Source organism: Heteronotia binoei, chromosome 16 (genome assembly GCF_032191835.1).
Source record: "Heteronotia binoei isolate CCM8104 ecotype False Entrance Well chromosome 16, APGP_CSIRO_Hbin_v1, whole genome shotgun sequence".
Classification (NCBI taxonomy): domain Eukaryota; kingdom Metazoa; phylum Chordata; class Lepidosauria; order Squamata; family Gekkonidae; genus Heteronotia; species Heteronotia binoei.
In genome coordinates this window covers 2,101,024-2,115,348 of record NC_083238.1, presented here as the reverse complement: position 1 = coordinate 2,115,348, position 14,325 = coordinate 2,101,024, and the positions used below count along the sequence as shown (strand labels likewise).

Genomic DNA, 14,325 nt, shown 5'->3' with positions numbered 1-14,325 from the left:
AATACATCCAGAACATATTTATTTACCTCTAGAGCTAAGAATCAGAGGGTGGATAGATTATACCTTTAACCTACATAGCACATTTAAACCAGAACAGACTATTACAAATAAATATTGGCACATTCTAGCCAACATTGCTAGATGCCCAAACCTCCCTTTATTCACAACCAAGAAAGCTAAAAACCTCAGAGACTTCCAGAACTGAAGGACAGCAGCTGCATGAGGAGGAGTCAAACACATAAAGGATATGTTGCATGTTGCTGTCTGATGTATGTGCTTGTGCTGAGACTAAAAAATTCTTCCAAAATTCTTCCTATACCAGAACTTTCTTTATAAATTCTTTCTGTACCTGCAATTCTAGAAGAGTAATTTATTGTATTAGATGATGTCCTTGCAACAAAATGAATGAACTCCTAGACCAGTTGAAGCAAAAATCTGTATGCATAAGAGTTGCATTAAAGAACCACTATCTTGACTCTGGACACTGAGAAAAACTGTGATTCTGGATTATAGAAACAAGTCAGACTACATCTTCAAGCATGCTTAAACTTCTTCAGAAAAGAGAGATATTTTGAATATGTCATCTACAGACATTAACTCCTCAGGGACTGAATGAAACTGACTGGACCTGCTGTTTTTGAGAAAAGACACACACACACCCCTCTGTCATTGTGTATTTGGTAGTACTGACCTTTTGTCCCCGCCTCAGTTTTCTGCTCTCTCTTCCCCTCCTCACCCCCTTCTGCTATGACTGCATCATCCCTGGGTCCTACTAAATATTGATGTAACATTAGCAGTGTGTAACTTCGATTGCTACTTTTGATGGAAGTGACATACATCCAGACACATTGGATGTTTGGTACCAAGTTGGTTGGCTAATTTAAGTAATATTGGACTGAAAAATCATTTGCATAATATATACTATTATAAATTCTTGCAATTATATAATTTTCATTTGTCTATCATTTTAGTGTAGAATAATTTGACAGCATGTGCTGTTACCATGAGAGAATATCCATGGCCTACTGTGTAAACTTTTAATAACTGCACATCACATGAGGTAACAATTTTTTTTGGTCATTTCTGAATTTTGTATGAGATTATTATGTGCATTTGTAATGTAATAATTTCCCTTTTTTCTCTCCCTTTTGACAATTCCAGAAAGCAACACCTGGCTTTAAAGAAAATCTTTTTTTCATATATTTATTTCTAGGTGTGTGGTGTTTTATAATAGTAATACTGACCACTAAGGAAGGTCCTAGGAAGCCAAAACATATATATAGTCTATTGATCATAGGATATATATTCACCAATCGTATACGCGTAACTATTATCTCTACGTAAAAAGTTTCAAGAGTCTGATATTTGGGCCATTCCTTTTAACCTATTTTATCTTTTGCTAATGTGTACACCATGATAAATATTTGTATTTTCATAATTTATTTTGATAGCTTGATGAGCTGACTGAGCCATTTAATCTTTATAAAGGGGTTAGGCAAGGCTGCCTTTTGGCTCCTTTTTTGTTCAACCTATATATGAATGATCTTTTGACTTTCTTTAATGAGTTTTGTCATCCACCCCATTTGGCCAATTGCAATATTCCACTTCTGCTTTACGCTGATTACTGCTGCGCTCTCTTGGACAAGAGTTGTTTTGCAGAAATTATTAAAAGTTTCCTTGGAATATTGTGTTAAGGAAGATCTGAAAATAAACTACCAGAAAACTAAAATAGTTGTTTTCTCACAAAAAGAATAAAGGAATCCTTCAATGTTCAGATGGATTCTAAATGGAGAAGAGATTCAGCAGGTGAAGGAGTTTTCATATTTGGGCATCCTTTTCATATCTAACCTCATAAGTCACTGGTAAGGAGAAAAGCAAAAACCTGTTCCGACAGCATGTTAAACTTTTTCTAAAATGGAAGGGGAAACTATGTGCCAGGTGCTGCTCAAGTCCTATTATTCTATGGAGTAGCCACAATGATTGTCTCAATAAATAAAAACACTGACCGTCTTTTAAAATATTTTCTGTGAAAATTATTAAAATTGCTAGCTGTGGGGCTCACCATTCAGAACTGAGCCAACTTGCTCTTGAAGCAAGGGTTTGGTTACAAGAGTTTAGGCTGTTCATTAAGTCAATACTTGAGCACCAAGGGCTACCTGGCACTCCTGAAAGAAGACTCTTATAGGTCAGTGTGGTTTATGATGGTCTTTGAGAAACTATCAGCTCTTGATGTTAACCTGGACTCTAACCAGGCCCTGGTTTTTCATGCAGCATTTGCTTTGGTGAGAAATTGTGTAAAATCAACTGACTACTGACCATAACTGTTCATCCATTTTTTTTTGGGTATTCCACCTCCAAAATTTCTTCCCTCCTACACCTATCTGTAGTTTTCCCAAAGCCTGTTAAGGGTGTTCATTCTGGCTAGACTAAATGTTCTCCCCTCATCAGTTATGAGGGGCGGGTTCATACATTTACCTTGTTCAGAATGAATCTGCCAATGTCCCTTAGGTAAGATCAACATGATAGCACATAACCTTCCTGAGTGTCTTTTGTATACTAATCTCAGGAGGCATTATATTTTACTGTGCTTGCAAGCTCATTCGGATGTATATTCCTATGACTTAATTATCCTTTTCTGACAGGAATCCAAAAAGAACTCTAGCAGTTCTTTTTGGATTCCTGTCAGAATTTTTTTTTACTCCTTTTGTCTACTGGATGATAAGTGAGTAACAACTATCCATTGCTCAAGATCGATGCTTTATAGAGCTTTTATTGGATAAAAGTAAAGGAAAAAGAAAGTAGGAAAAAGAAACCAAGTAGGCAAGAATGTGACTAATTTCAATGCCTCCACTACATATAGCTGCCATTATGAACACTTCTGTTTTTGTTACCAGGTCCTTTATTTAAAAAAAACCAACTAAGCACTTAAGGCCAAGCTATGTACTATGTTTTTTAAATAATTGGCCTCATCCTTCCTTCAGAGGCAGAGCTGCTATGAGGAACTGCTTTTACAGCACTGCATGGGCTCAATTCAACTCAAAAGCTTGATATGAGGGGAAAGGAGCTGAAACAGCCCAAGGGGCCATTATTTGCCTAATTTTGAAGCTGCCCATGCAGTATAATGTCTCCAGGCAGTTTTGGCTCAGAGAAATGGGGAAGGCAGAAGCCACTCCTCCCCTCATGCTGGGCCTGAGCCAAACTCAGCCTCTGGTTTGCTTTAAAAAGCAATTTCCTGGACCTAGAATTACACTAAAAAAATTAATGTATAATCAGGCCCATAACTGACATTGTCAAACATGTCCATACATATTTAATACGCAGGAAACATGCTGTCCACCCTATTCATCATGGTTTCACTTTTCACTCTGTTGTGCTCCTGATCCTCTAAGTGCAGGAGATGTAGTTCTGAAGTACTCTTTCTAGATGAGGGAGGAGCATGGTGGGGACAGCCAAAAGCATGAAGGAGGAAGGGTGTACATAAGTGAAAACAACAGGAGATCAAGAAGAAGGATAAGAGAATGGTTTGTTACAGGTAAGTGAACAGCTGAATTAACAGTGCTGGAATACCTTTTAGATTACATATTGGATTTTAAGAATGCTGAAATATTTCAAATGTTACTTTATTAACTACTATTACTTACAAGTTGAAAATACATGCAGGCTTTCAGGCTGTGCTTCAATAGGCTCTGATGTCTGTGATCCAGAATCATCTGTGACATTATACAGAGAGGATGAACATGATGCAGGATTTTCTAATGCTTCATTTTTTAACATGTGCATCTAAGGGGGAAAAGTATACATAGAGATTTTGTAAATCAAGAACATTGCTTTTTGGTGAAAAAACAAAATGAAAACAATGGGCATTACAGCAGGAATAAAAAGGTAGAATAAATATTTATTAGAACAAAATGAAAGCAGGCAAAAAGACCAGGTATACAGAGAACAAAATTGCCCAGCACTGCATACAAGAAGCTACAATTCTTCATTTCCTCTTGTAATTGAAACACAAGCTTTATTTAACTTCCAATGTTAATAAATGAGTCAATGAATACCCAGTTCATCAACTCATTTATTAACACAGGAAGTTAAATAAAGCTTGTGTTTTAGTTTAAACTGGTAACTAAGCAAAACACCCATGATATTAAAAATACTTTCTTGTAGCAAACCATATCACAGAGGTTTCAGTAATCCAATAACTTCTTCTGACTTGTACAAATTAAACATGAAAACACTGGTTTTTTTAGAAATAAGCAGGTATGTCATCACTGGTTACCTGTTTGACTTTATTAATTCTAGTAATAAGTTCTTCTGTGGAAACACTGCCAGCAACTACTTCTAAAGGGATTCCATTGTCTCCTATAAAGAAACTGGATGGAACACACACTACAGGATCTATATGGTAATAGTTAAGGAGAATATATATATACACACACAAACACATATTTGTAATACTGAACAAAAGTAAACTAGAAAATAAAAAAAATTACAATCATCTATATACCTATTTCTGAAGTGTGAGCAGATCTGCAAATATCTAAATCTTTGGATTGGGCTTACACTGAGAGAAAAGAGAGATTTTCCTCCAAACTTGGGGGACCTCCCAGGTTTGTAGAAAAATCTTAAAAGCTCACTTTCCCCCAGAACACTAATTTTATCTGTACATGTGCAGAATACTTAACAACAAAACCTATGCAGTGGCTCCCAGGAGCCCTGTCCCTGATGCTGCAGCTAAAGGGGCCAAAAGTAAGGATGGAGAAAGAGAGGAGGAGGAAATACTAACAGAAAAGGTGAGAAGAGGGACAAATAGTAAACTGGTGAGGAAAGAAATATGGGGAGAGACTGATGGAGAAGGGGGAGAGAATGAGGGGGTCACACTGTCAGGGAAGGGGAGGGGAAGAAATAGAGGGGGAAAGATTGACAGAGAAGGGGAAGAGGAGAGAGAGAGAGAAGGGATAAGATTGTCAGGCAAGGGACGGGGGGAGAAAGAACCCCCTTTCTCCCCCTCCCTTTGCCTGACAATCTTATCCCTTCTCTCTCTCTCCTCTTCCCCTTCTCTGTCAATCTTTCCCCCTCTATTTCTTCCCACACCAAAATGGGCGGTAGATTATTTGAGAAGGGGGGGGGGAGAGGGAAGGGAGTGAAGGTGGGAGGGATGCACCCTCCCCACAAGTTTCTTGCGGGTTACCACTTGTATATATTCTAATAGGCATCAGCCAAATCCAAGGATACTTAAATCCAGTAGCTGGAGCTGTGAATGGTTACTGTCCCCAATTCTTGACTGAATCTAACTTTTCCCCGTGGCTGGTCAATATTGAAAACAAACTAAGAACTGAATATCTCCTTTGAATTTCTTCTCTCCCTTTCAGAATCAGAGGCAATGTGAACAATAAGGGACAGATTATTTGAGGTAGAGCTATCTGAACTGTACAATGCAGCTTACAAGTCAAGGGATCTTGCCCACTGTGGGCTTTCCTGTAAGCTATTTTTACCAACTTCAGACTCCAGCATTACGAAGAATCTTTTCTCTTGCTAGGTTCAATGCCCTCCCTTCAGCGATTTTAACTGGGAGATTTAACAGTACACCTTTTGCCAATAGACTATGCCCTTGTACAAGTGGGTCCATTGAAACAGTGTCTCATGTGTTATTAGAATGCTGTTATTATGTTAATATTCACCACAGCATTTTATCATCAATTCTTGATAGTATCTTAGATCTTCCTGATTCATATAAACTGCTGTATCTATTGAACAACACTGATGGGAACATAACTGATGCTGTGGCAAAGTTTTTGCAGGCTGCTCTTCTTATATGCAGTAATGTATTGTAATTTAAACTTGTATTTGACAGATTGATTTTGACTTATTTTTCTATGGATTTTAGTCCCTTTTAGAACATTTTTTTTATCTTGACTCCTGCTGGCATGTTTTATCTATTTGTATGCATATGTGACTAACCTTTACTTTTTTCCGTATGTGTTTATATTTATATTTTCTCTTTTATCTCTCTTTTAATGCCAATAAAGGTAACTGAACAGAATGGACACAACATCTTTCTACAGACCTGAAAAATGTATCAATTTTGCAGAAAAATCTGAAACCTAAAACACAGTATCTTGGGGGAATTTAAAAAAACCACATCAAAATGATAAAATGCCTATAGCTTTAAAAAAACAGAAGTCTTCAGTGACAGTTGCTAGGTGACCATAGCATTCTAGTCTTGATTTCTGTCAGTAAAAGATAGGGGGAAGGGGTAGGGCCCTTTCCAGGGCTATTTTGGCCTTTGAGGGAGGACTTACTAAGCCTAGGCCTGGCAACAACTACAGCTAACATGATACCACCCAACTGCATGATTCACCTAGGCTTGGATGCTTGCCACCCTTCAACAGCAGCTACCCTATTAAAGCCAGTGTGGTGTAGCAATTAGACCTTCAGAGTAGGAGCTGAGAGACCCAGGCTTAAATCTTCCATGGAGCTCAGTAGGCAATGTTGTGCAAGTCACATACTTACCAGTATATCCTACCTCACAGGATTGTATAAAGGAGGAGAATGATGCTTCTTTGGTCCCCTCTGTGAAGGAATATGGGGTATAAATGAAGTAAACAGCTGAAGATGGCAGATAAATGATAGGAAAGAACAGGGCAGCAAAAGGGGAGAGGATATGGGGAGGGAAAGGTGAAATAATGTGGGGAAGCAGATACAGAGGAAAATGATATGCCCCCCCTTACAAATCCTTGAGAATTCCCTATCATGCAAGGGGGGGAGGGGCTGGCCCAGCAGTAGGCACCGCATAACTTGGCACAGTACTCTTAGACAGAAGCTGCTGAAGAGGAGGAAAAGCTGAAGATGAAGGGGTAGACAAAGCTGAGAAGGAGAAAAGGAATCAGGAAAAGGCAAAAGGTGAGAGGCTACGGATACATTTCAGGGAAGGGAAAGAGGAAATAGTGAGGGAGGGGAAAATGAGATGCCCCTGCAAGTCCTTGCCGGTTCCCACTTGCTATTTCTAAAAATTCACTGTTTCAGTATTAATACATATTGACAATGCCAATCAAACTTGGCATTTTCTAAACTGTTATTTATTTCTTCCAAGATACTATTCCTAGGATACATACACATCTATTTATCTGCAAATCAGGGAGGGGATAAAGCTAAAGTGCATATGATTCAAATTAAAAAGTCAAATCTGTATTTGCATGAGGTAGTGGGAAGCGAAACAACACTGAACACAGAGAGTCATGTTTCATTATTTTTGTGTGTGAAAAATCTGTTTTACTTGAAGGAAGTCATGGGGCTGGGCCCTACCAGTTTCTCTGTTGTTATCATGGGCCAGCCAGCTGTCACCTGCTCATCGGAGGAAGAATCAGAGGAGTCAGGCCTCACCCCAGTGGAATACCCACCTGAGCAAGCTGGGCCAAGAAACAGACCCAACAGGGGAAACATCAGGAAGCAAGAATGCTTCTCAGCCATGACCAGGCTGCTTGTTCTGGCAGATGACAGAAAAGACGCAGCAGCTAGAGTCTCAGTCACCACCAGGCTCTCCTGAGCCAGTGGAACATAGAAGGAGCACTTGATAGCTTTGGAAAGAAGACAGAGCGCTTGCCTAATGGCACAATGGCAATCAATGTTTATATACTATGGTTTTAATATTGTTTAATGTTTTATACAGATATTGTTTTATAATGGATTATTGTATATTATGATGCTATTTTTTTGCTTGCTAGCCACCCTGAGCCTGTTTGCAGGGAGGGCAGGATACAAAAAGAAGTAAATAAAATAAGTTCCAATAAATAAATGTTGGTTTCTGGAGCACAGTCTTTACAGGATTAGGACTGAGATGCTGATAGAAAGCAGCAAGGACTTACACCTGGAGAGTAAGGAATCCACCAGGAAGAAGTGACACCTGGGCTTTGGGGATGAGTCAGCAAAAAGAAGCAGTTAAAAAGAACATCCTAAGCAAGGCTTGGTGTGGAAGAAACCTTTCTTGTCACCCCTTCTCTGAGCTGATCCACTCAGTGAACAGAGTGCTACCTTGCTGCTTTGCACCTTGTCTTGTTTAATCTGTGCTTGCTTTTCCAACGAGAAATCCGGATCCTGTATCCCAGCTTTCAAGCTTTGGACCCTGAAATCTAGGCCTTCCTTTTCCCCAACCTTTGGACTGAATCTTTGGTTCCTTGACTCTGGACTAGTTAGCAGACTGTGCTCTTCCTTGTTACTGTTCTATTTGTGCATCCTGGAAACTCTGGGTAGCATAAAAGCACTAGGCTCTACTTTCCCTGCATATGCCCCAGCGAGCACTTCAGTCTGGGTCTCAAAATCTGCTGACAAAACCAGCATCAGAGAAGTTAGGCTTAAATCACCTAGAACTAGGGCCTTTTCCTTTGCTGCCCCTAGCTGGTGGAATGAGTTGCCGGAGGAGGTCAGGGCTCTGTGAGAGCTTTTACAGTTCTGCAGGCCTGCAAAACAGCACCCTTCAGCCAGGCATTTTCATAATGGCAACACCTGCAGCAACGAAACAGGCCCATAAATACTACCAGCGGATCTATCTCATCATGCTATGGCGATCCTGGGACCTCTTAGAACATCTAATATCAACCATCTAGCTACTTGCCACCATTGGAATTTTAATTCCGAAACTATTGCACTAGCACCTGTTGATGTTTTAATAATTGTTCTTATGTTTTTATGTTCTTACTGTTGTTTTGTCTTGTTTGATCTGATTGCGTGACCTTAATCTGTGAGCCACCCTGAGCCTGCCTTTAGTGGGGAGGGCGGGATATAAATTAATTAAATAAATAATAACAAATAAATAATTCCCTGTGCAGTTTGCCAGGTTTTTTTCTCTTGTCAGAGGAGGAAGTCCATTTGCTGGTACATCAGCTCACCTGCACACATATGCTAATGGTCAGGCATCACTTTCCTCCCCCCCCCCCCCCCGCTTCTTCTGTCAGGGAATAGATAACTGAAGGTGTCAAATTCTAGAGACAACAGAAAAGAAGCCTTAACCTGGGCTAACTGGTGTCAAGGGGGAGGAGACACAAAACTGCCTTGCAAGGGGAAGGATCTCTTTTTTTCCTTTGGATGCTAAGCTGAGGTTTCCTGTCTGAGGTTAGGAGCAGACCTCCATTTTGGACCATGTGGCTGGTCTAGAGAGCTGCACTAACCCTCAAGGTAATGATAACTTGGTAGGGAGATGTAACTTAAGTTAAAACAGCCTGTCATATTTTAACATCTGGAACGGCATGTATAGAAAGAGGACAGAGGATTTGCATTTTACCAATTGTTCTTCCTTACTTCACTCTGGTGTTGTGCTAAAAAATAAGCTTGACATTATTTTCTTTTTAAATAAATACTTTAAAGTTTTGATTCTGGAAGTAGTTCTCTATATCACATATATCCCCACTGTTTGGGAAATGATATTTTTAAGGGGGGGCAGGAGGGGGAAGGAAAGCAGTTGGCAACTGGCTATTCCACCAGGGCCACACAAGGCATTAATCTGTCCCTGTGGTAGCCAAGCACTGGGTTAGTGGGAGACATTGAGGCAAGGCGTCTGAGCCTGGAAGGGGAACTGGGAGTACTGATCCTCTCAGCGGGAAGCCCCTATATTGATCAAGTGCTGGCAGCTACTGGGAGAAAGGAAAAGCCCCTCTAGGGGAGTTGGGAACCCCAAGGAGGGCAAGGCAGAAGCGAGGCCTGCAAATCAAAGCAGGCTCATTTTGCCACAAAGAGTATGGACAACATCTTGCCATTTATGCCCTATCATAAGGAAGCACGCCAAAGATAGCACAACAGTACAGCTGCACTGGTTCATTTATATCTTGTATTTTTGGAACAAAGGATACAGATTTGCGAGAACTGCAGGCAGGCTTCACTGTGTAAAATAGAGTACTAGATTAGCAAATAGAACTAACAGTCCAAAATGTCATAAATTTTTCACATTATACACAAAACTTGAACAATCTTTCTGAGATCACAAGGAATTTTTTTTTGTTTCTATTAACCACTACAGTGGATTTACACCATACTTTGAGAACTCCACTATTTAATGGTCTGTATACTACATATAACCATGTGCTTCTTTTTCTAAGGGAATAGTGAAAGGAAACTGGGTTATATGAATTTTCATCATCTAAAGTTTCACTGCACATATCCTAAAAAGTCATATTACAACACTATCCAGTAAAAAGTGTTAATCAAGGGGAGGAGCAAATACGTTTCATTAGAGGGTCAAACTATATACTCTATGTATAGAGTCCTTTTCCTGATAAAGTTGTGTAGGAAGAGGGTCATCAAAAGCAAAGAAGAGAGAGAGAACACTTAAGCTGTTCTTGCAGTTGCTTTGTTTCAACCTGCTGCTGACTAGCTTTTCTTCCTTGCTAGGAAGAAGACACAAAAAAATCTGATGTTCTGTGAAAGTTATCTGCTTGGGTGAGTGAGAGGCATGATTTGGACTGGAGAAATGGTGAGTAAGCAAAGGGTTTGCTTCTGTTTCTCTGATCACTTTGCATCTTTTTCTCTGATCTGAATTATCACCTCCTGATACAGCTTTTTGCAGAATAAAAGGAGCAGGTGCACTTCTGTTTGTAATGTATAGCTGGGACATGAGTCTTTAGATTATATTATATTTTTTAACTTTTTCAAACAGAAAGAGAAATATCAGCAAGATATTATTTTATGACTATATGAAGCTACTGTGAGCTAAAATCCATTCAGCTCAGCGCAGTCTAATGACAGAGAATGACTCTCGCTCATCTCAGGTAGAAAAGAGATCCTATAATTGGAAATGCTAGGGACTTGAATGGGATCTTCTGCAAGCAGTTGCTTTACTTCTGAGCCATGCCCCCACCATTTTTGGATGACAATAATACAATAGAAGGCATGAACGAGAATCATGTAAATGTATAGTAATAGTTTAGTTTTCTTAGCATTCAACTTTTTTAAGTTCTCCAAATGCAAGGTCTCTCCATAACAACTGTGTCTTGAACACAGCGTGGTATTTTAAAGAATAAATTACTACTAAGCAGCAAAAACAGCAGAAGCAGAAGTTGCCAAACCTTTGAGTATCAATTTTAATGGCCACAAAGCCATCTGCCGCCACCTCAGTCACTTTCTCATCCTCCCAGCTGGTAGTCATCTCTGTGGACTGTTCATCATCCCCTGTGGATAAATAGCAAGGAGGTTTTTTCATACATGCTGATCTAGATTAATTAATGCAATTCTACTGGCAAAGTAGCTAATGGTTTTTAGGCAAGGGCCATCACAGAGTTCAGAAAAGCCCAAACAACCCACTCTCAGGGTTCTGTTTAAAGAAATACAGTTCTGCCCCCTCCCCATTACTTTCTAAATAACACAATATAGACCTGCAACTTACTTGGATACAATTTTATTTTTGTGAATTTTATTTATTATAAAATATACGTACTAATTTATTATAATGGATCTTAACTATATGGTAGGATGCATTTTAAATGTTAAAATTGCTCTTACAAACAAAAAGGAGCTTTTGTGACATCTCAGAATTTAACAGATGTATTGCATCATTAATGTTTGCTAAACTAGAATTTAACATAGAATAAAGCAAGAGTCAAGTTGCACTTTTAAGACCAATGAAGTTTTATTCAGAATATAAGCTTCCGTGTGCTCTAAGCACACTTCATCAGACAACAGTATGGAATGGCAAGCAGTCCTAAATATAGAGAAAGTGGGCAGTGAGTTGATATGCAGTCATGGAAATGTTTTTTAGCAGATTAACAGGATCACAAGTTGGGGTCTGGTGTTTGTTAGTGTTAACTGGGCTGAAACAGCAACTGAAGGGTAATATAAAGCAGATTAGATCTAGAATCTCATAAATTGTGTCCTGTCCAATTTTATACTCGCTCTCCTGTCTCACTTGGACTTGATCAGACAGCCAGGAAAATGGCCAAATATTTATCTGAACTAGATAACCTGCAACATCAGAGTTTTTTTATGCTGGCTAGGATGAATTAATTTCCCTCCAATGTTCCCTATGGGAGATTTCTTCAAGTCCCTATAGTGAGAGACATTGTCTATGTGGGTCAAGCTCACCTGATTCCATCCAGCATATTTTATTGAACTGCCAAGGTTTTATTGAACTGGAAGGTTCTGTTAAACAGTCTTTCCTTACCATCCTATAATCAAAAAAATAGGATTGATTGCCATTTCCTCCTAAATGACAACATAACCGATATCACAAGAGCTGCTGCCAAATTCTTGGCTGAAATTGTCAAAAATTATTCTAAGCAGGTTTTATTGTGATTCTTAATCTTATTTTAGCCTTTTATGCTTTGAATAGATATACTGGATTATTGTTTGGTTGACAAGTCTCTGTATATCTTTTTTGGTTATGTCAGTAAAGGTATGCTATTGCAACAGCTGAAGTGCCTGCTTCTGTTGAAAAAAAATCTGTTATTCTGTCTGCAACAGCTGCTTACATTCCAACAAAGTCCTTTATCATTTGCTAAAATGAAAATATCTACCATTTATTTAACAATACGTTGTCCTTGTGAATGTAGTAATTTATGCTAATAGCCACAGTGTGTGTGTGTGTGTATGTGTATGTGTATGTGTATATATATATATATATATATATATATATATATATATATATATATATATATATATATATATGTGTGTGTGTGTGTGTGTGTGTGTGTGTGTATACATTTTTTGCCACTGTGTGACACAGAGTGTTGGACTGGATGGGCCGTTGGCCTGATCTAACATGGCTTCTCTTATGTTCTTATGTACCAGACTGACAACTTGTGTATTCCATAAGTACTTCCCAAGAGGGAACAGACAGAGAAAAATAAAGAGCTCAAGTGTGTAGATTTCCCACGGGGTGGTCATCATGCAATTCAAAGTGCAGAGGACACAGAAAACATGTGTAAGTTGACTACAGCTAATTTTCACAGGTCAAGTTACAAAGTGATGCATAAATATTTGAAACTGATAGATTTTAGAACTTTTCATGGATTTAACTTACAACCATCATTCCTATTATTTCTTTTTAAATAAACTATCATCTTAAACCCAAAATTTAAGTATCTTTTTAAAAAACAAAATCTATATAGCAAGACCACAATACATAAAAAAAAAAACATCGGGACGGATATCATCCTTGTACTTATATTTCCCCAAAACATTTATTTTAACCAGTCTGTTGCTCAAGGAACTTGTCCACATATAAATTACTGCTACACAAATATAATTTATAATCTTAATTTGGTCAGGTATGCTACCCTCCTAGGGTGAATACAAATCAATGATTTTTTAAAAAAAATAAAAATAAAAAAAAATTTGGATTTAAATCAGATTTTTTAAATTCAAATTGGATTCTTAAAAATAAAATGCTTTTTGAGGAAAATATATTATCATCCAAAGGTTATTCCAACATGAAATAATTTTAATTCTGAAGCATAAGGCTGTATATTCATGCAATGTTTAAAATTTTTCATAATAAATTCTATTAATCCATTCACAATGTCATGCTCTTCCAGAGGTTTCTGTAAAATGACTGGGCAGTTTCTCTGTCAACAAGACATTATCACAGAACACAGATGCTTGGTTTTGCAGTTCTCAAAACTAATTTGTGTCTGCAGAGATCACATGCCTCTTCTACACAGCAAAAATGTTATAAAATGAACAGAGCTGAGAAAAAGACCTTAATCTCATTGTTCTACAAACCTATGTACACAGAATCAACCCCTTAAGTGCTAAGTTTCAAAAAGTTCAATGAATAGAAAAGACTGCTTGGAGTGGAATAGATCTGTACAAGAAGAAACTTAAATGTGAGGAGGGAGGGGCAAGCAGTAAAAATGAAAGTGAAACTTTTAGAGCAGAATACTCCACAAGACTTTGGATCTTTTGTGTGTATAACCCGAGGTTTATCACATTATTCTAGGCTTCCCAATCCCCAGGTCCCAGCAGGAGATCCCCCGGTTTTACAGGCTTTCCCCCTCCCCCAGCCAGCTGGCCGGCGGGGGAAGCCCCTCCCCCACAGCCATTATGCACCTCCATGAACTATTCCCATAGAGAATGATGGGGAATTGATCTGTGGGTATCGGGGGCTCTGAGGGGTCTGTTTTTTGAGCTAGAGGCGCCAAATTTTCAGTATAGCATCTAGTGCCTCTCCCCAAAATACCCCCCAAGTTTCAAAAGGATTGGACCAGGGGGTCCAATTCTATGAGCCCCAAAAGAAGGTGCCCCTATCCTTCATTATTTTCTATGGAAGGAAGACATTTTAAAAGGTGTGCTGTTCCTTTAAATGTGATGGCCAGAACTCCCCTGGAGTTCAATTATGCTTGTCACACC

At 38.8% G+C, this 14,325-nt stretch overlaps 1 protein-coding gene across 1 annotated transcript in view; it reads right to left on the bottom strand.

Annotated features, from left to right (window-relative positions):
• The window catches only part of UBXN4 (UBX domain protein 4), a 63,185-nt gene that overhangs the window by 35,508 nt on the left and 13,352 nt on the right, over positions 1-14,325 (bottom strand). Inside the window, exons 2-5 of the mRNA XM_060257225.1 lie at positions 11,049-11,151; positions 9,837-9,865; positions 4,274-4,392; positions 3,642-3,780 (exon numbers count right to left, since the gene is read on the bottom strand). Coding sequence (XP_060113208.1) covers positions 3,642-3,780; positions 4,274-4,392; positions 9,837-9,865; positions 11,049-11,151 — 390 coding nt within the window. The remainder of the gene's footprint in view (positions 1-3,641; positions 3,781-4,273; positions 4,393-9,836; positions 9,866-11,048; positions 11,152-14,325) is intronic.